This window comes from Nycticebus coucang, chromosome 14 (assembly GCF_027406575.1).
Source record: "Nycticebus coucang isolate mNycCou1 chromosome 14, mNycCou1.pri, whole genome shotgun sequence".
NCBI classification, from domain to species: Eukaryota; Metazoa; Chordata; class Mammalia; order Primates; family Lorisidae; genus Nycticebus; species Nycticebus coucang.
In genome coordinates, this window is record NC_069793.1 from 18,475,631 (window position 1) to 18,501,871 (window position 26,241).

Sequence of the window (26,241 nt, forward strand, 5' to 3'; positions counted from 1 at the left end):
GAATATGAAAGAAGTGAAAGATAAAAAAAAAGATACAGATTACATTTCCAGAGATGATACATAGTATGTGATACGAAAAATACACTGGATGGGTGGTGCCTGTGGCTCAGTGAGCAGGGCGCTGGCCCCATATACCGAGGGTGGCGGGTTCAAACTCAGCCCCAGACAAACTGCAACAACAAAAAAAAATAGCCGGGCGTTGTGGTGGGCGCCTGTAGTCCCAGCTACTCAGGAGGCTGAGGCAGGAGAATCGCCTAAGCCCAGGAGTTGGAGGTTGCTGTGAGCTGTGTGACGCCATGGTACTCTACCGAGGGCAATAAAGTGAAACTCTGTCTCTACAAAAAAAAAAAAAAAAAAAGAAAAATACACTGGATGACTACTTGGAAGGCGGAGGCAGGAGAATCACTTGAGCCCAAGAGTTGGAGGTTGCTGTGAACTGTGAAGCCATGGCACTCTACCCAGGGCGACAGCTTGAGGCTCTGTCTCAAAAGAAAATAAAAATAAAAAAAGAAAAATACATTGGATGGGATTAATAGCAGATTTGATATTATAGAAATAAAGATCAGTGAATAATGATATTTTACAGCAATAGAAACTATACAAAATGAAGCAGTGGGGAGAAAAGACAAAAATTAACAAGGTATCAGTGGCCTCTAGAACAATGGTAGCTTACCTGGAGTCAAAAAAAAATAAGAAGAGAAAAATCATTCTTCTTCTTTTTAAACTATTTGAAAAAATAATGCCCTATAAATTTCCAAACTTGAGAATAACTCTAAACTCACAGATCAAAGGAGCTCAATGACCTACCCTGGCCTCAAGTACATCATAATCATTTTTAAAGCAGCCAGAAGAAAAAAAGAAAAACAACACAGACGGGAACATAAGGATGATAGTGAACTATCCATCAAAAATCATCTTTAAGGCTCAGCACCTGTAGCTCACTGAATAAGGTGCCAGCCACATACACCGAAGCTGTCAGGTTTGAGCCCAGCCCGGGACTGCTAAACAACAAGCACAACTGCACCCAAAAAATAGCTGGGCATTGTGGCGGGGCTCTGTAGTCCCAGCTACTTGTGAGACTGAGGAAAGAGAATCACTTAAGCCAAAGAGTTTGAGGTTGCTGTGAGCTGTGATGACACATCACTCTACTGAAGGCAATTCAGTGAGATTCTGACTAAAAAAAAAAAAAAAAATCATTTTTAAGGTTGGGTGCAGTAGCACGCGCCTGTAATCCCAGCACTTGGGAGGCCGAGGCAGGTGAATTCCCTGAGCGCACAGATTCAAGACCAGGCTGAAGCCAGAGTGAGACCCTATCTCTAAAAAACAGCAGGGCATTGTGGTGGGCACCTGTAGTCCCAGCTACTTGGGAGGCTGAGGCAAGAGAATCACTTGAAACCAAGCATTTGAGGTTCCTATGAGCTAAGATCGCCATGGCACACTACCAAGGGTGACCAAGTGAGACTCTGTCTCAAAAAAAAAAAAAAAAGAAAGAAAGAAAGAAAATAAATCATCTTTAAAATACTGAAGAAAGGAAAACTATAAATCAACGTGTTGTAAAGGATAAATATATACAATTTTGTCAATTAATAAATTAATAATTAGGGTGGAACCTGTGGCTCAGTGAGTAGGGCGCCAGCCTCATATACAGAGGGTGACCAGTTCAAACCTGGCCCTGGCCAAACTGCAACAAAAAAATAGCCAGGCATTATGATGGGCACCTATAGTCCCAGCTACTTGGGAGGCTGAGGCAAGAGAATCACCTAAGCCCAAGAGCTGGAGGTTGCTATGAGCTGTGATGCCACAGCACTCTACTGAAGGCGACAAAGTGAGACTGTCTCTAAAAAAAATAAAAAATAAAAAAATAAATTAAAAATTATTTGTTTTTAAAACTGTAAACCTAGAATACTATAATTAGCAAAAATATTTTCCCTCAAATTAAGGCAAAATACTTTTTAAGACAAAAGTAGAAAGAATTCATCACCAACCAATCTGAATTACAAGAACTATGACAAGAATTTCTTCCGGTAGAAGGAAAATGTTACCAAAAGGAAATCTGGATTACATAAAAGAATGAAAAGCATTGGAAATGGCAATATGTGGGTAAATATAAAAGGCTTTTTCTTTTTTTTTTTGCAGTTTTTGGCCAGGGCTGGATTTGAACCAGCCACCTCTGGCATATGCGGCCGGCCACCCTACTCTGTTGAGCCACAGGTGCTGCCTAAAAGACTTTTTCATTTAAAAAAATCTTTAAAAGGGTGGCGCCTGTGGCTCAGTCGGTAAGGAGCCGGCCCCATATATCGAGGGTGGCAGGTTCAAACCCGGCCCCAGCCAAACTGCAACCAAAAAATAGCCGGGCGTTGTGGCGGGCGCCTGTAGTCCCAGCTACTTGGGAGGTTGAGGCAAGAGAATCGCTTAAGCCCAGGAGTTGGAGGTTGCTGTGAGCTGTGTGAGGCCACGGCACTCTACCAAGGGCCATAAAGTAAGACTCTGTCTCTACAAAAAAAAAAAAAAAAAATTTTTAAAAATTCCGGGCAGTGCCTATGGCTCAGTGAGTAGGGCGCCAGCCCCATATACCAAGGGTGGCAGGTTCAAACCCAGCCCAGGCTAAACTGCAACAAAAACAAAAAAAAAAAACAGCAGGCATTGTGGCAGGCACCTGTAGTCCCAGCTACTTGGGAGGCTGAGGCAAGAGAATTGGCTAAACCCAGGAGTTGGAGGTTACTGTGATCTGTGATGCCACAGTACTCTACTAAGGGCAACAAAGTGAGACTCTGTGTCTTAAAAAAAAAAAAAAAAATTCCTACCCTACGGCCATTCCACTCATATATTCACACAAATACTTATACATGATCCAGCCCAGGCCCACCACACAACAATGGCGACTGCAAACAAGGGATGGCTGGGTATTGTGGCAGGCACCTGTGGTCCCAGCTGCTTGGGAGGCTGAGGTAGGAGAAGTGCTTGCCAGGAGTTGGAGGTTGCTGTGAGCTGTGACGCCATAGCACTCTAGCCAGGGCAACAGCTTGAGACTCTGTCACCCCCCCCCAAAAAAAAACAAAAAACTGGAAAATATCTAAATGTTTTTCAGCAGATAAATGGATAAATTGTAGTTTATCAATGCAATGGACCATTAATCAGAAAGAAAACCACTGATACACATAAAAATGTAGATGAATCTCAACTGATTTATACTGAAAAGCTGAACAGAAAGAGTATATATTCTATGATTCTGTTTATATAAAATTCTAGAAAATACAAATTAATCTATAGTAGCAGTTTCCAGGGGATAAATTAGAGGTTACAGAGGGATCGATAACAAAGGGCCATGAGGAAACTTTTGCAGTTCCAAAAGTCACCCCTGAAGTCTCCATACATAGGAAAAATGGGAAAATTGTAGCTAAATTTACCTTTATTTACAAAATATTCATTACAAAATTTTACAAACAGGTGGCCAACATGTATAGGATATTTGGGTTTTTGTTTTTTTTTTTTAAAGGTTAGTCAAGTGAAACAGTGGGAGTGGAGAAGGAACAAAGAAATCTGTAACTGATTGTGATTTATTAGTTGTAAATACCACTGTACTCTGACTAGCCTAGAGAATATTTTGTAAAATTTTGTAATGAATATTTTATAAATAAAGGTATATTCAGCTAAAATTTCCCATTTTTCTTTTTTTTTTTTTTTTTTGAGACAGTCTCACTTCGTTGTCCTAGGTAGAGTGCCATGGCATCATAGCTCACAGCAAACTCAGACTCCTGGGCTCAAGCAATTCTCTTGCCTTAGCCTCCCAGTAGCTGGAATTACAGGTGCTTGCCACAACATCAGGCTATTTTTAGAGGCAGGGTCTCACTCTCCCTCAGGCTGGTCTCAAATGCCTGAGCTCAGACAATCCACCCACCTCGGCCTTCCAGAGAGCTGGGATTACAGATGTGAGCTATCCCGCCCGGCCCCCCAACTCATATATTATGAGATCAGCATTACCCTCATACCAAACACAAAGGCGTTACAAAAGGTTATTACAGGAAATTACAGGTTATTTTGAAGTGGTCATCCTATAGTATAATATGATTAAACTAGAATATCTGACATAATCTACAACAGTTTCTAGGATAGAATACTTATGTAATAATGGAGGTAGAAGAATGGATGCATATATATGTATACAACTAAGATGCTGAAAATGGAGATTTTTGATCATATTTACTTTATGTTTTATACTTTTCTCTACATTATTTTAATTTTTATAATAAGCATGTACCATTTTTATAATAAGAATAAACCAGGCTCGGCTCCGTGCCTGTGGCTCAAGCAGCTAAGGCGCCAGCCACATACACCTGAGCTGGCAGGATTGAATCCAGCCTGGGCCCACCAAACAACACTGACAGTTGCAACTAGAAGATAGCTGGGTGTTGGGCGGCGCCTGTGGCTCAGTGAGCAGGGCGCCAGCCCCATATACCGAGGGTGGCAGGTTCAAACCCAGCCCCGGCCAAACTGCAATAAAAAAAAAAAATAGCCGGGCGTTGTGGTGGGTGCCTATAGTCCCAGCTACTTGGGAGGCTGAGGCAGAAGAATCCGCTAAGCCCAGGAGTTGGAGGTTGCTGTGAGCTGTGTGACGCCACAGCACTCTACCGAGGGCAATAAAGTGAAACTCTGTTTCTACAAAAAAAAAAAAAAATGGAAAATAGCTGGGTGTTGTGGCGGGCACCTGTAGTCTCAGCTACTTGAGAGGCGGAGGCAGGAGAATGGCTTGAGCCCAGGAGTTGGAGGTTGCTGTGAACTATGATGCTACAGCATTCTACCCAGGGTGACAGCTGGAGGCTCTGTCTCAAAAAAAAAAAAAAAAAAAGCACAAACCAGGCTTGATGCCCAAAGCAGTGGTTATGGTGCCAGCCATGTGCACCAAGGCTGGCAGGTTCGAAACCAGCCCAGGCCAGCTAAACAACAATGACAGCTACAACCAAAATTTATCTGGGCATTGTGGCAGGAGCCTGTAGTCCCAGCTATTTGGTAGGCTGAGGCAAGAGAATTGCTTAAGCCCCAAAATTTGAGGTTGCTGTGAGCTATGACACCACAGCACTCCACCAATGGCAACATAGTGAAACTTTGTCTCAAAAAATAAAATAAAATAAAATAAAATAAAATTCAGCCAGGCACCTCCTCATTACATTACAGTGTAAGAAAATTGTAGTTACATGCGCATTACAACCAAAGGTAATGCTGGTGGCACCCGTAGCTCAGTTGGTAAGGTTGGTAAGGTGCCGGCCACATGTACCAAGCCTGGTGGGTTCAAACCCAGACTGGGCTAGTTAAAACAACAATGAGAACTACAACAAAAAAATAGCTGGGCCCAGCCCGTAGTCACAGCTAATTGGGAGGCGCCCATAGACCCAGCCACTTGGGAGGCTGAGGCAAGAAAATTGCTTGAGCCCAAGAGTTTGAGGTTGCTGTGAGCTATAACAGTACAGCACTCTAGGCACTCTACCGAGGGCAACATACTAAGACTCTTGTCTCGGAAAAAAAGAAAAAAGAGGCTCGGACTGTAGGTCAGTGGCTAGGGCGCCAGCCTCATACACCAGAGTTGGCAGGTTTGAACTCAGCCTGGGCCTGCCAAACAACAATGACAACTACAACCAAAAAATAGCCTATAGTCCCAGCCACTTGGGAGGCTGAGGCAAAACAATTGCTTAAGCCCAAGAGTTTGAGGCTGCTGTGAGCTGTGACACCACAGCACTCTACAAAGGGTGACGTAGTGAGACTCTGTCTCAAAAAAAAGGTAATGCAAAACAAAAACAGTCTTAGTCTAGCATAAGTTCAAAGCACTTGCTATTACTCTTTTAGTCCAGAGGCACTTCCCAAAGAATATATTAAACCACTTCTTACTACTGCAGGCTTAAGTTACATTTTCCTGTACCCCTGGATTCCTGGAAAAAACAAATCTATTCCTGTCTGAGCTCCTCCAGGTTCTGACTTCAACTTCAGGCTGCCCTACTGGTGGTTGTTTGCCTTGTTAGCTGAACAGGAACGCTGCTGAGCTCTGCCCTAGCACTCCTCTGCTGCCTGTCTTCTGGCACTTCTTTTCTTTCTTTTTTTTTTTTTTTTTTGAGACAGAACCTCAAGCTGGTGCTCTGGGTAGAGTGCCGTGGCGTCCAGCTCACAGCAACCCCCAACTCCTGGGCTTAAGCGATTCTCTTACCTCAGCCTCCCAAGTAGCTGGGACCACAGGCGCCTACCACAACGCCTGGTTATTTTTGGTTGTAGTTGTCGTTGTTGTTTGGCAGGCCTGGGCTGGATTCGAACCCACCAGGTGTGGTTATGTGTCTGGTGCCTTAGCCACTTGAGCTACAGGTGCCGAGCCCTTTCTTTCTTTCTTTTTTTTTTTTTTTAAGAGACAGAGTCCCGGGCGGCGCCTGTGGCTCAAGGAGTAGGGCGCCGGTCCCATATGCCGGAGGTGGCGGGTTCAAACCCAGCCCCAGCCAAAAACCACAAAAAAAAAAAAAAAAAAAAGAGACAGAGTCCCACTACGTAGCCCTTGGTAAAGTATCACGGCATTACAGCTCATAGCAACCTCAAACTCCTGGGCTCAAGCAACTGTCCTGCCTTAGCCTCCCAAGAAGCTGGGACTACAGGCACCCGCCACAATACCCGGCTACTTTTTTTGGTTGCAGTTGTCACTGGAGTTTAGCTGGCCGGGGCTGGGTACAAACCCACCACCCTCGGTGCATGTGGCTGGTGTCCCAGTCACTGAGTTACGGGCACTGCCTGGTACTTGTTTCTTAAACACCCATCTCACACCTTGAATCCCAGTCTCCCAAGCCTGGCTCACCTGGCCTTTTTTCATGACTAATCTCCAAACCATTCCATGTAAAAGACCTCATACTTGGGTGGCACCTGTGGCTCAAAGAGTAGGGCGCTGGCCCCATATACCGAGGGTGGTGGGTTCACACCCGGCCCCGGCAGAACTGCAACAAAAAATAGCCCGGTGTTGCGGCGGGCACCTGTAGTCCCAGCTACTCAGAAGGCAGAGGCAAGAGAATCACCTAAGCCCAGGATTTGGAGGTTGCTGTGAGCTGTGTGACGCCCGGGCACTCTACCTAGGGCAATAAAGTGAGACTCTATCTCTAAAAAAAAAAAGACCTCGGGGTGGCACCTGTGGCTCAAGGAGTAGGGCGCTGGTCCCACATGCCGGACGTGGCGGGTTCAAACCCAGCCCCGGCCAAAAACCACCAATAAAAGAAAAATAGAGAGACCTCATACTGGGCTCCCCCTCATCTCTTCTACCTCTAAACCAGAGTTGGAAAAATGGTGAGCTGAAGCAAAATCCAGCTCAGATGTGTGCTTAATTTTATTTAGTCCTAACATTAAAAAGTTCTATAGACTAGAATCACAATTAATGCACTGAACTGACTTGGCGCCTATAGTACAGTGGTTAAGGTGCTAGCCACATACACCTAGGCTGGTGGGTTCGGACCCGGCCCGGGTCAGCTAAACAACAACAACAACTGCAACAAAAAAACAGCCGGGCATTGTGGCAGGAGCCTGTAGTCCCAGCTACTTGGGAGGGTGAAGCAAGATAATCGCTTAAGCCCAAGAGGTTGCTGTGAGCTGTGACGCCAAGCGGTACTTTACCGAGAGTGATATAGTGAGACTGTCTCAAAAAAAAAGAAAAAATTAATGCCACTGAACTATACACCTAAAAGTGATTAAGAGGGTAAATTTTATATGTATTATCACAAAAATAATTTTTAAAATGGCTAAGATGAACTGGGTGTGGTAAGTCACACCTTTAATCCTAGCACTTTGGGAGGCTGAGGTAGGTCAATTGCCTGAGCTCAGTAATTTGAGACCAGCCTGAACAACAGAAAGACCCTGACTCTACTAAAATTAGAAAAAAGAAAAAAGAAAAAACAGCTGGGCATTGTGGTGGGCACCTGTAGTCCAAGCTACTCGGGAGGCTGAGGCAAGAGGATCTCTGAAACCTAAGAGTTTGAGGTTGCTGTGAACTATCATGATGCCACGACACTCTACCTAGGGCGACAGAGGAAGACTCTGTCTCAAGAAAAAAAAAAATGGCTAAGATGGCTCAGCGCCAGTAGCTCAAGCGGCTAAAGCACCAGCCACATACACCTGAGCTGGTGGGTTCCTATCCAGCCTGGGCCTGCCAAACAATGACGGCTGCAACCAAAAAATAGCTGGGTGTTGTGGCAGGAACCTGTAGTCCTAGCTACTTGGGAAGCTGAGGCAAGAGAATCACTTGAGCCCAGGAGTTGGAGGTTGCCGTGAGCTGTGATGCCACAGAGCTCTAACCAGTGCAACAGCTTGAGGCTCTGTCTCAAAAAAAAAAAAAAAGAATGGCTAAGAGGATGGTATGTGTATTTTTTAACTTTTTTAAAATCAAGGATTTAAAGCTTTGTTTGAAAAAAAATCAGATCTGGTATCACAAAACTTACATTCTGGCATGGCAATCATCTCTAGTTTCCTACTAACACCATACATCATTCTTTTTTTTTTTTTTTTTTTGGAGACACAGTCTCACTTTGTCACCCTTGGTAGTGCCGTGGCATCATAGCTCATAGCAACCTCAAACTTTTGGGCTCAAGCAATTCTTTGCCTCAGCCTCTCATTCTGCTGCTCAAGCTAGTGTCACGGCATCAGCCTAGGTTACAGCAACCTCAGACTCCTGGTTTCAAGTAATCCTTCTGCCTCAGCCTGAGAAACTGGGACTATAGGCACCTGCTACAATACTCAGCTCATTTTTCTATTTTTAGCAGAGATGAGGTCTCGCTGTTGCTCAAGTTAGTCTCGAACTCCTCCGCTGAAGTGATCCTCTCTTCTTGGCCTCCTAGAGTGCTAGGATTACAGGAGTGAGCCATTGTGCCTGGCCTCTTTTTTCTTTCTTTTAAAATCTGTTTGGTTTTGGGTGCCGGCCCCACATACCAGAGGTGGCGGGTTCAAACCCAGCCCCGGCCAAAAACTGCAAAAAAAAATGTTTGGTTTCTTAAGGTATATGAGTTTGTGACTCCTGCTCTAAACCCAGAACATCGCTTTTTTTTTTCTTTGGAGACAAGAGTCTTACTCTGTCAAAAAAAATGTTTAATTTATTAGGGTTAGGGTTAGGGAGAGTGCCGTAGCGTCACAGCTCACAGCAACCTCCAACTCTTGGGCTTAAGCAATTCTCTTGCCTCAGCCTCTCAAGTAGCTGGGACTACAGGTGCCTGCCACAACACCCAGTTATTTTTTGTTGCAATTTTCTTTTTTGTAGAGACAGTCTCGCTTTATCACCCTCCGTAGAGCGCTGTGGTGTCACAGCTCACAGTAACCTCCAACTCCTGGGCTTAGGCGATTCTCTTGCCTCAGCCTCCCGAGTAGCTGGGACTACATTTTCATTGCAGTTTTAGCTGGCTGGGGCTGGGTTCGAACCCACCACCCTTGGTATATGGGGCCGGCGCCCTACCCACTGAGCCACAGGTGCCACTCCAGAACATCACTTTTCACAGTACAGCCCTCCAATGTCAAGCTAAGGTCTTTGAGGGGCCAAAACATTCACCTCTCAGCAATTGATGACAAATCCTAGTGTGAATAAGACCATCCTTAAAAACTCTATGACAAACTTTGGCCCAATCACACTATGCCTTTCTCCTTTTCTCTCCATTCATCTAAATATTGCTTCTCCTCACTCATCCACAAAAGCTCTCTATAAACTCTAATTCAGAAGGGGTTCTTCCTTCTGTCACGTTCTATAACATTTAGCACCTGCGTTGTTGTTATCTCATACCCCAGATGCTCAGTTATATTCCAAACACGTCATTCATTCAACAAATATAAAGCAGCTGCTCTAGACCCAACTTTGTTCTATGTACTGGAGGTGTAGTGGTGTAGATCTATATAGTGGAGATGTAGAAAGACAAAGTCTCTACCATCAGGGAGCTTACCTTCCAGTGGGCACAGACACAAATATTTCAGATACTGATAAATATTTTGGGACAAACATGAAACAGGGTAATGACACAAAGAGTGACCAGGTGGGATAGGAGTTCCTTTATGAGCCAGTGAAAGCCTCTTTCAAGAGGTGTGTTGAGCAGAGACCTGAATGAGAAGAGGGAGCCAACCAAGAGAAGATGATGTAAAAGCATGCTCCAGTAAAAGGGAAAAGCAAATGCAGAGACCCAATTCCAGGAACAGAAATTGCTGATGCGAGACTGGGGTTGGTGGCTCATGCCTGTAATCTCAGCACATCCTTGGGAGGCCAAGGAGGGCAGACTGCCTGAGCTCAGGAGTTCAAGACCAGCCCGAGCAAGAGAGCGACCCCACCTCTAAAAACTAGCCAGGCGTTGTGGTGGGCACCTATAGTCCTGGCTACTCAGGAGGTTGAGGCAAGAGAATCATTTAAGCCCAAGAGTTTGAGGTTGCTGTGAGCTGTGACACCACAGCACTCTACCAAGGGCAACAAAGTGAGACTCTGTCTCAAAAAAAAAAAAAAAAAGAAAAGAAAGCGCTGATGTGGCTAAAGTATAGAAAATGAGGAAAGACATTAGTATAGGGATGAAGTCAAAGCAATAAAAAGGAGATTAGATGCTGTGGGTAATGCCTTGTGTGTCACCATTTGCTTATTGAAAATGCCCACAGCATTTTGATCTCAGTCACCTTACTGATGATTACTGGATGACATCAATATTCCTTCCACTCCTTCAACAAACTCTTTAGTACTACCACCTGGTGCAGGGAACTGCTCACCCCTTTAATGAAGGTGGGTTTGTCCTTTATGCCAAAGTTCCAGAGCAAGATATCTCCCCCTTTGGAACCGACAGCCACAGTGCTGGGGTGAGTTGGGTGCCACACCAAGGATGTAGCCCTCCTGTCAAAGGGGGCAGCTTTTTGGAATATCCGGTAAGAATCCAGAGAGTGCAAAAAGGACTGCTGGAGACCCTGACAAAGAGAGAAAAGAATTAAATTGAATCAAAACCTCAAGTCCTTGATAAATTGTTAATCGCTTCACACGAGAGTCCTAGGGCTAAGTCCTCCCACAGAAGGGAAGCTGACTGGCTGACCTGTGCATAAAAATATTTGGAATGTACACAAAGTAATCTAGGAAAGCAAAGAGGCAGAGAACATTCCAGCTGGGACCTTTACAACAAAAGACTTTTCTACCTGGCTAAGTGCCAAGTAGGCCAGTCACTGCAGTCTGACCACTCTGACAGCCTGCTAAACTAACCCATCATTTAATTTTGAAGCATTCAACAGTAAAAAGCCACATGCAATCCCTTAAACACTTGAGCCACAAAACACCTTACCTGCTGTAGTGATGGCCATGCAGCTCTGCCCAACCTATACTGGTGGAGGGTCCTGACAATGCTGTGGCATGGTGGCGGGACCTGCAGGCTACCCGACCCCGCCCAAAGGCAGTCTGAGTCACATCTTCTGCTAGAACCTGCCAAGCAGAACAGACATATTTTCCTCTCTGATCTCAGGAAAAGTTCTTTCTGCTGAAATCTCAGAAAAGAAAGCTTTGTTGTCTCATTTGGCAAAGCCAATCTGTGTTACCACTTCCTAAGGCCTTTCCATGGTCTGTTTAATCTCACCCAGCATAAGAAATAATGAGTAGGGATGTGGCCCCTTCCCCTAAACAGTAATTCTTTACATGAAACTAAATATGATCTTGCAAGATTCCTGAGAGCCAAGCCAAAGAAACATACAAGAACAAAGTACACTGCCATGCTTTTCCCAGTTTGGGCTGCAAAGCTTGAGATGGGATTGGATGGTTAATTTTAAAATCACGTATAATGCACAACAGAAAGGCTTCAGGGCAGCACAGAAGTGACAGTTTAGGTAAAGAAGGGATAGCTCTAAATTAACTAGGGTATTTCTGTAGGGTAAATCAGAATAGGAATAAACTCGGGATCACCAAACTCCATTTGAGGACCCAATCGCTATGAGTCCAAGCTCCTGATAACCAATTCTTTCTTCTTATGGATAAAAAACGCTTAATCAAAAAGACCCTGCCCAACTTGAGTTCCCTTACATTCCTTATATCCCCGGGTTCAAGCCCCACTAAACCTCAGAGAAAGAACTTTTGAAGGATGGAAGGGCGGGCTCTCACGGATGAAACCAAGGACATATACAACTAACAATGTTGACTATTTAAATTCAGCATCCACAGCTCCAGGAAAGGTAGAATTATTTTAAGCAGTCCTAAGTGTGTAAAAATCCTGGTACCAACAAAGAATTTGAAAGTCCGTGTGTCAGTTGTAGTGGAGATCATCTGCTTCTTCCTGTCACCTGAGGGAGGGGGAGTCTAACCCTAAACTCTCAATCGAGCAGACAAAATGCACAGCCTGAGGCATCCGCCATCTGGGACTGCCTCAGCAAACTAGGAGCACCCGTCCCCCATTCCGGCCTCCAGCGTGAGCATCCTAAATGGCGGAAATAAAGCAGCAAGCGCAGCAGTACCGGAGCCCTTCACGCAGAGCTTCTTGGCCTCGGGCGCCAGCTCCCGGGGACTTCTGTTCTTCTTGTTCCTGAGGCGTAACACAGTCTCGGAGGTCTTCTGGGTTTCTGGGCGTTTCCTGGGAGCCATCGCGTCCTCCGTGAGAAGGGGTACAATACCCTAGGCTAAGATCATGGAGGTAGGATAGAAAAGCCTCTGAGGAGAAATAAGGCGGAGACTAGGAAACCGCGAGGCCACAGGTAGTCCAACTAAGGCCAACTTCCCGCCAAACATGCCCAGGGCACGTTCAAACTAGCCCGAGCGTGGGCCCCACCCGCCTCGCAGAGGCCCCGCCCCTTCCCGGAAGGCGGGGCACGCGGAGCGTTGGCAGCCCCGAGGGGCGGAGCCTTGAGGGCACAGGGAGAGGTGGAGGGGCACGGCTCCAGCCTGGGTCCGCCAACCTGCCAGAAACAAAGATGGCGCCCAACTTGAAGCCTTTTCAAACGCTGGGGAGCCAGATTTTCCGGGCGGCTGCTGCGGGGGAATCAGATGCCAATCAAGGTCTTGGCTTCGCCTTCACTGCCAGCTAATTGGCGATGAAGCCCGCTCCGGCTTTGGGATTTATTGGCGCGTACAGAGAGTATTTGGGGCGTGGCTACTTTGTAGACCGTACCTTCTCTGCCTTGTTAGACTTTTCCCGCATGTCGCCTATGCAGCTGGAGTCAAGTACCTACCACTACAATTCCTGCTTCTCTGTGGAGCATGGTTAGAACGCACTACTTTTAATTATTTATTATTATTATTTTTTTTGAGACAGAGCCTCAAGCTGTTGCCCTGGGTAGAGTACTGTGGCATCACAGCTCACAGCAATCTCCAATTCTGGGGCTCAAGCGATTCTCCTGCCTCGGCCTCCCAAGTAGCTGGGACTACAGGCTCCCACCACAACACCTGGCTATGTTTTGGTTGCAGCCGTCATTGTTGTTTGGCGGCTCGGGCTGGATTTGAACCCGCCAGTTCAGGTGTATGTGGCTGGCTCTTTAGCCGCTTGAGCCACAGGCGCCGAGCCTATGGCTCCTAATTTATTTTTTTTGAGACAGAGTCTTACTGTGTCGCCCTTGGTAGAGTGCTGTGGCCTCACAGCTCCCAGCAACCTCAAACTCTTGGGCTTGAGCAATTCTCTTGCCTCAGCCTCCCAAGTAGCTAGGACCACAGGCGCCCGCCACAACGCCTGGCTGTTTCTTCCTTGTTGTCATTGTTAGGCCTTGGGCCTGTTTCGAACCCTCCAGCTCTGGGTCCATTAGGCTGGCGCTCTAGTCTCTGAGCTACAGGCGCCGAGCCGGAACTCACTACTTTAACTAACAGTTTCCCAACCTGTTGATTGTCAGCCTAGGGAGCAGCCTGGGTCAGTCAGTGATGGTTCAAAGGGCTTGGGGCCAATGGGGCTTAGAGCCCGGTGCCCTGTCTTAACCAAAGGCAAAAGCACCTAGGTTCACAGCTGAGAGACAGTTCAGATGCACCCCACTTTCTCTGACAAGGCAGGGAAGAGTTGGCCTCAGTAGGGCACTGCTGAGCCTTTCTTGCACCCACTAAGCTCCTTGCCAGACGCTTTGGGAGGATGGGAGGAGATACACAAAAAATGTGTTAATATTAGATCCGCACAGGAGCCTTCAGACACCTAGGGATGGAAGGCATTTCCAGAAGTAACTCAAAGGAATGAATGCTCCAAAAGAGAAATTGGAAAGTATTTTCTTGATAGGAAGATAAGCTGAGAGTGTTAGAAATGTCATCACATGGGAAAGGAGCAAGCTGGGGGCTTCTTCCCTGCCGGGTTATAGCTGTGGGGTTTTGTTGTTTTTCTTTCTTTTTTTTTTTTTGAGACAGAGTCTCACTATGTCGTCCTCAGTAGAGTGCTGTTGCATCACAGCTCATAGCAACCTCAAACTTTTTTTTGTAGAGACAGAGTTTCACTTTATTGCCCTCGGTAGAGTGCCGTGGCATCACACAGCTCACAGCAACCTCCAACTCCTGGGCTTAGGCGATTCTCCTGCCTCAGCCTCCCGAGTAGCTGGGACTACAGGCGCCCGCCACAACGCCCGGCTATTTTTTTTTTTTGTTGCGGTTTGGCCGGGGCTGGGTTTGAACCCGCTTGGCCGGGGCTGGGTTTGAACCCGCCACCCTCGGCATATGGGGCCGGCGCCCTGCTCACTGAGCCACAGGCGTCGCCCAACAACCTCAAACTCTTTAAGCTCAAGAGATTCTCTTGTATCAGCCTTCCAAGTAGCTGAGACTACAGGCGCCCACCACAACGCCAGACTATTTTTTGGTTGTAGTTGTCATTGTTGTTTGGCAGGTCCAGGCTGGGTCCCAACCCGCCAGCCCTGGTGTATGTGGCCGGCACCCTAGCTGCTGAGCTACAGGCGTGGAGCCTGTTGTTTTGAGACACGAGTCTCACTTTGTCACCCTTGCTAGTGTGCCATGGCATCACAACTCAGCAACCTCAAACTCCTGGGCTCAAGCAATTCTCTGGCCTTAGCCTCCGGAGTAGCTGGGACTATGGGTGCCCACCACAACTCCTGGCTATTTTTAGAGAGAGGGGCTGGCTCTGGCTAAGGCTGGTCTGGAACTCCTGAACTCAAGCAATCTACCCTCCTCAGCCTCCCAGAGTGCTAACATTACAGGCGTGAGCCACCACACCAGGCTGTAGGTGTGTTTTCTTTTTTCTTTTTTTTTTTTCTTTTTTGAGACAGAGTCTCACTTTGTCACCCTGAGTAGAGTGCTGTGACGTCACAGCTCACAGCAACCTCAAACTCTTGGGCTTAAGTGATTCTCTTGCCTCAGCCTCCCAAGTAGCTGGGATTACAGGTGCCCGCCACAGTGCCCAACTATTTTTGTTATTGTTGTTGTTGCAGTTGTCATTGTTGTTTAGCAGGCCCAGGCCGGGCTTGAACCTTCCAGCCTTGGTGTATGTGGCTGGTGCCCTACTCACTGAGCTACGGGCGCTGAGCCTTCCTTCTCTCTTAATTTCTGTAGCTAGAGGGTGGCGCCTGTGGCTCAGTGAGCAGGGCGCCGGCCCCATATACCGAGGGTGGCGGGTTCAAACCCAGCCCCGGCCAAACTGCAACAAAAAAATAGCCGGGTGTTGTGGTGGGCACCTGTAGTCCCAGCTACTCAGGAGGCTGAAGCAGGAGAATCGCCTAAGCCCAGGAGTTGGAGGTTGCTGTGAGCTGTGTGATGCCACGGCACTCTACCGAGGGCAATAAAGTGAAACTCTGTCTCTACAAAAAAAAAAAAAATTCTGTAGCTAGAATTAAGAATTAAAATGATGGGGCGGCGCCTGTGGCTCAGTGAGTAGGGCACCGGCCCCATATGCCGAGGGTGGCAGGTTCAAACCCAGCCCCAGCCGAACTGCAACAAAAAAATAGCCAGGCATTGTGGTGGGCGCCTGTGGTCCCAGCTGCTTGGGAGGCTGAGGCAGGAGAATTGTGTAAGCCCAACAGTTAGAGGTTGCTGTGAGCCCTGTGACGCCACGGCACTCTACCCGAGGGCCATAAAGTGAGACTCTGTCTCTACAAAAAAAAAAAAAAAAAGAATTAAAATGATGGAAGACAGCGGCACCTGTGGCTCAGTGGGTAGGGCACCAGCCCCATATACCGAGGGTGGCAGGTTCAAACCCAGCCCCAGCCAAACTGCAACAAAAAAATAGCCAGGCATTGTGGCGGATGTTTGTGGTCCCAGTTACTTGGGAAACTGAGGCAGGAGAATCGACTAAGCCCAGGACCTGGAGGTTGCTGTTAGCTGTGTGACGCCATGGCACTCTACTGAGGGCGATAAAGTGAGACTCTGTCTCTACAAAAAAATAAATAAATAAATAAAATCATGGAAGACAAATTTACAACAAAAAGCATACACATTTTATTTGTTTAGTGAGGGCCCCATCTCTGAAGAAAAAAAAAAGTAACAGGGAGCAGGGGGACGAGGTTGACTGGCAGGCAAAATAATTCAAATTTCAGGCGGCGCCTGTGGGTCAAAGGGCAGTGCCTGTGGCTCAAGGAGTAGGGCGCCAGTCCCACATGCCGGAGGTGGTGGGTTCAAATCCAGCCCCGGCCAAAAACCACAAAAAAAAAAAAAAAAGAATTCAAATTTCATTCATTCTACCATGTATCCAAAACCCATCAGCCTAGCACTATTGCAGTCAAATGGAATGCTGAAGTGAATGATGCTGTTTGCGTGGTGAAGTGTGTCTTCTAAGTGTGAGAGACAAGTAAACCTACAACTATAATAGAATGTGATGGGCCTAGTGAGAGAAGCATTGGGGGGGGCAGAAATGGGCACAGAAAAGGTGCACTTTAGTCAGCTTGGAGTAGAATAAGAAAGAGGCAGTGTCAAGGAAGTGTTGCCCAAAAAAAAGTGATACTTAAGCTGAATCCTGAGAGACAGAACTAGGTAGAGAGGGCATTCTTGGCAGAGAGGGCAGGATGTGCAAGCGCAGGGAGGCAGCAGTTAGCTATAATGGATTCCAGAGCAAGGGACATGTCCTGCTTAATGCCAGGTTTTCCCAGAATCCATTTTTAGGACTGGGAAAATTTTCCATGGTGGAAAGACAGAACCACATGTGAGCCGTGGAAACCTGCCTTGCATAAGCCAATAAAGCTCTTTGTTTCAAGTTGTGCTTTGAGGCACCTTTACCCCAGGTTTTGCCTTGGCTCCCTTTGTGTGGCCACAGAACTACTGCCTCAGGGCTTGAAATCATCCATTCCCATCTGATAAGCCACCAGGTGCAGGATGGACAAAAGCATTTAATACATATTTTTTTGTTGCTGCTGTTCTGATAATGAGGTGAATGGTGCCACAAAGAGGCTGGTTTCCACCACTCACACTGCTCATGAAACCCTGTTTATAGATGTTTTGCCCCTGCCTGATACTACTTTTGACATAGGCATCACAAGGCAACTCATTCAAAAGCTGCTGGTGATAGCAAATCAAGGTCTCGTGTTCACACTGGAAGCTGGGCAGACCATGGGCATGACCCTAAATAATGCCAGTTTCTTTGATCTGCAAAACAATATGTGGCTTTATTGAAGTGTTTTCTAGAACAGATTATACTCACATATAGCACAATGGAATATTTAGGCTATGTGATCTTGGGTTCAACATGTCACTTTTCTAAGCTTTAGTTTCCTCATCATAAAATGAAAGAGGAAAGACTAGGTGGTCCCATAGATTCTTCCAGTTTTAGAATTCCTGATTTTGTGACTTGCTGTCAAAGCAGCAGAGGCCAGGCAGGCACAATGGGTCATGCCTGTAATCCCAGCCTCTGGGAGACCAAAGCCAGTGTATTGCTTGAGCTCACAGGTTCCAGACCAGCCTGAGCCAGAGTGAAACCTCATCTTTAAAAATAGCCCGGTGTTGTGGCAGGCACCTGTAGTCCCTGCTACTTGGGAGGCTGAAGCAAGAGAATCGCTTAAGCCCAGGACTTTGAGGTTGTTGTGAGCTATGACGCCCCGGCACTCTATGAAGGGTGACAAAAAAAAAGAGAGAGAGAGAAGAGGTCTTCCACTCACTCTTCTGATGCCAAAAGTCTCTTCTAAGGACTACAGTTCCAAGTGTAGAAGTAAAAAAGATTCTCTCTGTATTATAGCCAAGCCAGTTCCCTATGGGTGGATGAGTCACATGTCAGTGGGGCTAGGAATGGGCAATATAAACACCCAAATATGAATAAATCATCTGAGCTCACGAGTTCAAGACCAGCCTGAGCACGAACGAGAGCCCCCATTTCTACTGAAAATAAAAAAAAAAAAATAGCCAGGTGTTGTGGCAAGTGCCTGTAGTCCAGCTACCTGAGAGGCAAGAGGATTGCTTAAGCCTAGTGACAGAGTGGGACTGTCTCAAAAAAAAAAAAAAAAAAAAAAAGGCAGCAGAAACCAGCTCTCAACTCTAGTCTCCCTATGGGAAATTTCCATCTACTAGGAAGCATTTTCCTGGTGCAGGCTGGTACATGACTCTGATTCTGTTCAAGTTGTCTATAGATCCAAATGCCTTGCTGAGTCTGCAAAACCATCCATAATCCACACAGATGATGCATGTGGGCTTCCCACATACGGTTGGCTGCCTCCAGTGGTTGGCAAATGACAGCCTCAAGGATTCTGCAGAGCTTGCAAGGAACTGAAGTTTCAATTCTGCCTATGGGGGGCGCCTGTGCCTCAAGGAATAGGCCGCCGGCCCCATATACCAGAGGTGATGAGTCGGCAAAAAAAAAAAAAAAATTCTGCCTGAATGACTGGATGCAGACTGAATACAAGCATCTCCAGGCCTTTTTACTTAACATCTCTAGTGTATATATTTAAATGCCCAAATATGAATAAATTCATAATAAGGCTAAACGAAAGCAGGACTCCCACACTCTGGGAGCTTTGGAAGTGTCAGACAGCTATGTAAATTTCTAAAAAAGAAACCCAAGTCCCACCTTCTATTTTTACTCTGGGGGGATAAGACACCATCCACACCCTGTCATGAAATACCCATAGGTACAGGATGCCAGGGAACTTCTCTAGGCAGCCAGATTTGCACAGCAACTACAAGAGGGCTGAAATAATATATGTGAATGTACTTTGCAAACTATGACATGTTCTACAAATAGAAGTTGTTATATAATCTCCTGGCAATGTGTTATTTACTGATAAGTTCTGATAAAGGTGGTGAAGAAGCTTTCTGCTGTTCTCAAGAGTCCTTACCAGTTAGTTAGTCATGATAGAAAGAGTCAGGGATCAGGGAATCAGACACCAGGGGTTTGATTTCTGGCAGGGCTTTCTACTCACTCTTCTGATGCCAAAAGTCTCTTCTAAGGGCTGCAGGCGCAAATGCAGAAATAAAAATGATCCTGTCTGTGTTGCAGCCAAGCCAGTTCCCTATGGGTGGATGAGTCACATTTCAGTGGGGCTGGGAGAACTGCATTGGCATTCCTTTACGTTCCCTTCTTCCCACTCCCCTTCCACTGCCCTGCCTTGGCTCCTGTCCCTACTATGACATTAGAACTCAAGGAGTATATGACAAAAGTCTCACTCAAGAACCCCAGCTAAGTTTCTCTGTGTGGAGGAAGGTTGCAAGCTGCCCTGGTTAGCTGTGATTCTTTCTTATGGGTGAAGCCAGTGTCTTGGGACAAATCCACACAATCCACCCCTATGCTCTAACTCTGAGTGGGTACCTTTCAGACATTTATTGTATATTCCTCTTCATACTTGAGTGACCCTGTGTTATAAGGCTCCAGAATCTGAGAGTTTTGTTATAATTATAGGCAGTCTAGAAAGCCAAGCCAGATTTGCGTTGGCTGTAGCATTTAAGCTGCTAATTCACTCTGCAAAGAGACATATTTATGAAACTGGATAAAGAAAAACTAGGAAAGGCTGATTGCTTTTTTTTTTTTTTTTGAGACAGAGCCTCAACCTGTCACCCTGGGTAGAGTGCTGTGATATCACAGCTCACAGCAACCTCCAACTCCTGGGCTCAAGCGATTCTCCTGTCTCAGCCTCCCAAGTAGCTGGGACTATAGGCGCCCACAACACCTGGCTATTTTTTGTGTTTTTTTTTTTTTTTTTTTTTGTGGTTTTTTTTTTTGGCCGGGGCTGGGTTTGAACCCGCCACCTCCGGCATATGGGACCGGCGCCCTACTTCTTGAGCCACAGGCGCCGCCCCCGGCTATTTTTTGGTTGCAGCCGTCATAGTTGTTTGGTGGGCCCAGGCTGGATTCGAACAGGCCAGCTCATGTGTATGTGGCTGCCACCTTAGCCGCTTGAGCCACAGGCGCCAAACTAGCTGCTTACTTTTTAAGCTCAGGAAGCATTTTTTTTTAGAGACAGAGTCTCACTTTGTCTCCCTTGGTAGAGTGCCGTAACATCACAGCTCACAGCAACCTCCAGCTTTTGGGAGGAAGCTTTTTTATGAGATTTCCATGGCTAACTTCTATGGCCTTCTGTAGCTCCTCTAACTGGGTTGACTGGTGGTCCCTAAAAAGATATATCCACATCCGAATCCCCAGAGCCGGTGTTATCCTATATCCTGAAAAAGGTCTTTGCAGATGTAATTAAAGATTTTAAAATGAGGCAGTCGGCTCAATGTCTGTGGTTCAAACGGCTTAGGCGCCAGCCATATACACCTGAGCTGACAGGTTCGAATCCACCTCGGGCCCGCCAAACAAACAATGGCCAACAATTTTTTCGCTGCAACCAAAAAATAGCTGGGTGTTGTGGCGGGTGCCTGTAGTCCCGGCTACTTGGGTGGCAGAGGCAGGAGAATTGCTTGAGCCCAGGAGTTGGAGGTTGCTGTGAGCTGGGATGCCATGGCACTCTACCTAGGGCAATAGCTTGAGGCTCTGTCTCAATAAATAAATAAAATGAGGCGGTCATTGTGGATTATCTATGTAGAACCTAAATCCAATGGCAAATGTTCTTTTTTTTTTTTTTTTGTAGAGACAGAGTCTCACTGTACCGCCCTCGGGTAGAGTGCCGTGGCGTCACACGGCTCACAGCAACCTCTAACTCTTGGGCTTACGGCGATTCTCTTGCCTCAGCTTCCCGAGCAGCTGAGACTACAGGCGCCCACCACAATGCCCGGCTATTTTTTTGTTGCAGTTTGGCCGGGGCTGGGCCTGAACCCACCACCCTCGGCATATGGGGCCGGCGCCCTACTCACTGAGCCACAGGCACCACCCAGCAAATGTTCTTATAAGACTGAGGCAAAGGGAGATGAGACAGAGACACGGAGAGACACACCCAGAGGAGAAGTGCCTGTGAAGGTGGAGGCTGATAAGGCCAAGGGACCCCAAAGAGGACCAAGTTGCCAGCAGCCAGGAGAGAGGCAAAGAAAGATTCTCACCCAGAGCCTGGGGAAGAAGTGCGGTCCCCCAACACTTTGATTTTGGATTTCTGGGGTCCAGAGCTGTGACAGAAGGCATTTCTGTTGTTTTAAGGCACTCATTTGCAGTAATTGGTTACAGCACCCCAGGACACTAATATGCCCAGTCTCTGTCATTACTGCTCAGCGTGACCAAGTGGGAAAGTTGTTCACCAGCACTAAACAGCCCTCGCTTCCAACTTCCTAGCTGTATCCTTTGCAAATCTTAACACCTTTCTCTCTCTCTGCTTTTCAGTTTCCTCCTTTGCAAAACAGGAAGAATAAATCCTGCTCCACCGGCTGTGGTGACAAAGTGCTGAGCAGAATGCCTGGAATGTGACAGACAAAATATGCCTGAGTTCCCACCCTCCCCCTTCACTACCTGGCTCTAACCTCACCTCAGGTACAGAGCTCCAATTCCAAGGTGAAGGGTCATGGTTCCTACATCTCTTCCTGGGTCACAAGCTAATTGGTGATGCCCATAGTAGTATGTGGCCCTGCCTTCTTGACGAATCCACTTAGACATCTCATCAGGGTCCAAAAGTGAACGCTTGGTCTTCTCTTCTCCTGCCTCTTTCCCATTCCCCCCATCTCAATAAATTTATTTTCCTTTTTTTTGGAAACAGAGTGTCACTCTGGTGCCCTGGGTAAAGTGTTATGGTCACAGCAACCTCAAACTCCTGGTGCCAGCCACAATACCCAGCTAATTTTTCTATTTTTAGTAGAAACGGGGTCTAACTCTTGCTCAGGCTCATCTCAAACTCCTGAGCTCAAGCAATCTACCTGTCTCGGCCTCACAAAGTGCTAGGATTACAGGTGTGAGACACCCAGCCTGGTTTCCAATTATCTTTTGGGTCGTTTTGCATAGAGACTTAAACTTCCTCAGGAGTCTTCTCTGCCCCTCCCCCAATGGAAGTCATATTCCCATCATTCCCTTATAGCACCATTTTTGTTTTTTTTGAGACAGAGTCTCACTATGTCACCCTCAGTAGAGTGCTGTACAGTCAGAGCTCACAGCAACCTCCAACTCTTGGGCTTAAACAATTCTCTTGCTTCAGCCTCCCAAGTAGCTGGGACTACAAGTACCTGCCAAAACACCAGGCTATTTTTTTGTTGCAGTTGTCATTATTGTTTAGCAGGCCCAGGCCGGGTTCAATCCCGCCAGCCCAGGGTACACACCGGCACCCTAACCACTGAGCTATGGGCACCGAGCCCACATCAACATTTCTATTATATATTCAGAGCTTTATTTGATTCTAGTGGAAAACTCTATGAAGTCAGGGATCTTGCCTACTTCCTTTGAATTGAGCATGGTATGTGACACACAGAGGATGTCCCCTGAAAGCTGCTAAATTAATGGGTCATTTACTAAAACACTAGAACTCCTTCGCCAGTCAAGAGACCCCAATGGAACTTTGGGGAAGGGCCCAGACTTCCCAGCCCAGAGAGCTGAAACTTGGACTACACAATGGCAACTCCTAAGGTGCCTTCTGCCAACTCTGTGATGCCTTCCAAAGAATCTGCCTGGGGCAGATTCCAGACCCTGGAGCAGCTTCTCTACAAGCTATACTCTGAGAACCTGCTATGCATTTTTACCTTCTGCATCTCTCTGCCTTCTTGCCTTCCAAACCCAGAAACAGCCTCCCACTGTGGTTAACTTCTCTCAATAACTCAGCCTAGTTTTTATACCTGGGGCTGCCTAAGGTCGCAAAAACATAGCTGTTAAATGAAAGCACTTTATCAGCTGCCTGTCAGGAATGCTGGGGCATTGTTCCAAGGCCACAGAAGGTAGCTCACATGGCAACCTTCACAGGGACAGCCCTGCTTACTGTATTTTGCCTGCTTTAACCTACCCTCCATCGGCGACAAAGGGAGGCTCTGTCTCAAAAAAGAAAAAAAGAAAGAAAGAAAAAGGGTAAATCCAAATTAGGTTCTCCTATTCATATAGACAGAGTCTTATTTTGTTGCCCTTGGTAGAGTGCCTTGACGTCACAGCTCACAGCAACCTCCAGCCCTTGGGTTTAGGCGATTCTCTTGCTTCAGCCTCCCGAGTAGCTGGGACTACAGGCGTCCACCACAATGCCTGGCTATTTTTTTTTTTGCAGTTTGGCCGGGGCTGGGTTTGACCCACCACCCTCAGTATAAGGGGCCAGGGTCCTACCCACTGAGCCACAGGCCCTCCTATTCATACTTTTCACTGCCTGTAAGATAAAGTCAGCTTGGCACCCATAGCTCAGTCAGTACAGCACCAGCCACATGTGCTGAAGCTGGCAGGTTCAAACAGCCAGGGTCTACCAAAACAACAACTGCAACCAAAAAAATAGCGGGGCATTGTGGAAGGCACCTGTAGTCCCAGCTACTTGGGAGGCTAAGGCAAGAGAATCACTTAAGCCCAAGAGTTTGAGGTTGCTGTGAGCTGTGATGCCATGGCACTCTACCCAACATAGACTCTGTTTCAAAAAAGAAAAAGCAAAAAAAAGGGTGGTGCCTGTTGCTCAGTGAGTAGAGCGCTGGCCCCATATACCAAGGGTGGTGGGTTCAAACCCGGCTCTGGCCGAACTGCAACAACAACAACAAAATAGTCAGGTGGTGTGGTGGGAGCCTGTAGTTCCAGTTACTCGAGAGGCTGAGGCAAGAGAATCACCTAAGACCAAGAGCTGGAGGTTGCTGTGAGCTGTGACACTACAGCACTCTTCTGAGGGTGACAAAGTGAGACTCTGTCTCTTAAAAAAAAAAAAAAGATAAAGTCCAAATTCTTTAGCCTAGTTTGCAAATCTTCACCATTTAATCATCTAATCCCAGCCCATCTTCCATCTGCCTCTACCACATCATGAACTCATTATTTTAGCTATTCCAGACCTGCATGGTCCAATACAGCTATTAAATTATTAATTTAAGGCTCAGTGCCTCTGGCTTAAGCCGCAAGGGACCAGCTGCATACACCTGAGCTGGCGGGTTCCAATCCCGCCTGGGCCCGCCAAACAACAATGATGGCTGCAACCAAAAAATAGCCAGGCATTGTGGTGGGCGCCTGTAGTCTCCACCTACTTGGGAGGCCGAGGCAGGAGAATCACTTGAGCCCAGGAGTTGGAGATTGCTGTGAGCTGTGGTGCCACAGCACTCTACCCAGGGTAGAGGCTTGAGGTTCTGTCTCAAAAATATATATATATATTAATTTAAAAATCTTTTAAACTGAAAATCTACTTATTCAACTGCACTAGCCATGTTGCTAGTGCTCAACAGTCTCATGTGACCAGCAATTATCTTATTGGGCAGCTCATTTACAGATCATTTCCACCACAGCAGAAAATTCCATTGGATGGCACTTTTTTTTTTGGAGACAGAGTCTCAAGCTGTCACCCTGGGTAAAGTGCCATGGCATCACAGCTCACAGCAACCTCAAACTCTTGGGCTTAAGAGATTCTCTTGCCTCAGCCTCCCAAGTAACTGGGATTACAGGTGCCCGCCACAATGCCTGGCTAATTTTTTTGGTTGCAGTTGTCATTTTTGTTTATCTGGCCTGGGTCGGTTTGAACCTGGCATCCTGTGTATGTGGCTGGCGCCCTACCCACTGAGCTATGGGTGCCACCTGACAGTACTGTTTTATTTATTTATTTTTTTTGAGGCAGAATCTGACCATGTCACCCTCAGGAGAGTGCTTGAGGATCACAGCTCACAGTAACTTCAAACTCTTGGGCTTAAGTGATTCTCTTGCCTCAGCGTCCCGAGTAGCTGAGACTACAGGTGCCTGCTACAATGCCTGGATATTTTTTGGTTGCATTTGTCATTGTTTTAGCAGGCCAGGGCTGGCCTTGAACCTGCCAGCCTTGGCGTATGTGGCCGGTGCCCTACTCACTGAACTATGGGCATTGAGCTGACACTACTGTTTTAGACACAAAGAACCACTCACTACAAGCACTCCACTTTCTTGATTTTATTCACACAACAATACATAAGTACATTCTTTTTTTTTTTTTTTGTAGAGACAGAGTCTCACTTTATGGCCCTTGGTAGAGTGCTATGGCATCACACAGCTCACAGCAACCTCCAACTCCTGGGCTTAAGTGATTCTCTTGCCTCAGCCTCCAGAGTAGCTGGGACTACAGGTGCCCGCCACAACGCCCAGATATTTTTTGGTTGCAGTTCAGCAGGGGCCGGGTTTGAACCTGCCACCCTTGGTATATGGGGCTGGCGCCTTACCGACTAAGCCACAGGTGCCGCCCACATAAGTACATTCTGTCCTTTTTTTTTTTTTTTTGAAACAGTCTCACTTTGTCGCCCTTCATAGAGTGCTGTGATGTCACAGATCACAGCAACCTCAAACTCTTGGTCTCAAGTAATCCTCTTGCCTCAGCTTCTCAAGTAGCTGAGACTACAGGTGCCCACCACAACAGCTGGCTATTTAGAGACGAGGTCTCACTCTGGCTCTGGCTGGTCTTGAACTTATGAGCTCAGGCAATCCACCTGCCTCAGCCTCCCAGAGTGCTAGAATTACAGGCGTGAACCATTGTGCCTGGCCTGGTACATTGTCATTGTAAATTTTTTTGTTTGTTTTTAGAGTCAAAGTCTTACTCTGGTGCCCTGGCTAGAGTGCCGTGTTGTTATAGCTCACAGCAACCTCAAACGCCTGGGCTCAAGCAAACGTCTTGCCTCAGCCTTCCGAGTAGCTAGGACTATAGGCGCCCAAAACAATGCCCAACTTGTTTTTCTATTTTTAGTAGAGATTAGGGTCTGGCTCTTGCTCAGGCTGGTCTGGAACTCCTAAGCTCTGGAACTCCACTCACCTTGGCCTCCCAGAGTACTAGGATTACAGGCGTGAGCCACCATACCCAGCCCTCATTGTAAATTTTCTAACATTACATAAATGTTCCTTACCAATTCCAAATCTCTGCCTAGGGATCAATACCAAAACCAGCTTGGTGTATATTCTCTCC

The 26,241-nt window shown here is 46.8% G+C and overlaps 1 protein-coding gene across 2 annotated transcripts in view; it reads right to left on the reverse strand.

Moving 5' to 3' along the window:
• DDB2 (damage specific DNA binding protein 2) overlaps positions 1 to 26,241 on the reverse strand; it is a 43,703-nt gene that overhangs the window by 14,954 nt on the left and 2,508 nt on the right. Inside the window, exons 2-5 of one of the 2 annotated variants that reach the window (XM_053560364.1) lie at positions 19,237 to 19,326; positions 12,445 to 12,606; positions 11,289 to 11,425; positions 10,732 to 10,923 (exon numbers count right to left, since the gene is read on the reverse strand). In XM_053560364.1, coding sequence (XP_053416339.1) covers positions 10,732 to 10,923; positions 11,289 to 11,425; positions 12,445 to 12,571 — 456 coding nt within the window. In that variant the 5' untranslated portion in view covers positions 12,572 to 12,606; positions 19,237 to 19,326. The remainder of the gene's footprint in view (positions 1 to 10,731; positions 10,924 to 11,288; positions 11,426 to 12,444; positions 12,607 to 19,236; positions 19,327 to 26,241) is intronic. The other variant, XM_053560365.1, reaches the window with a different exon arrangement.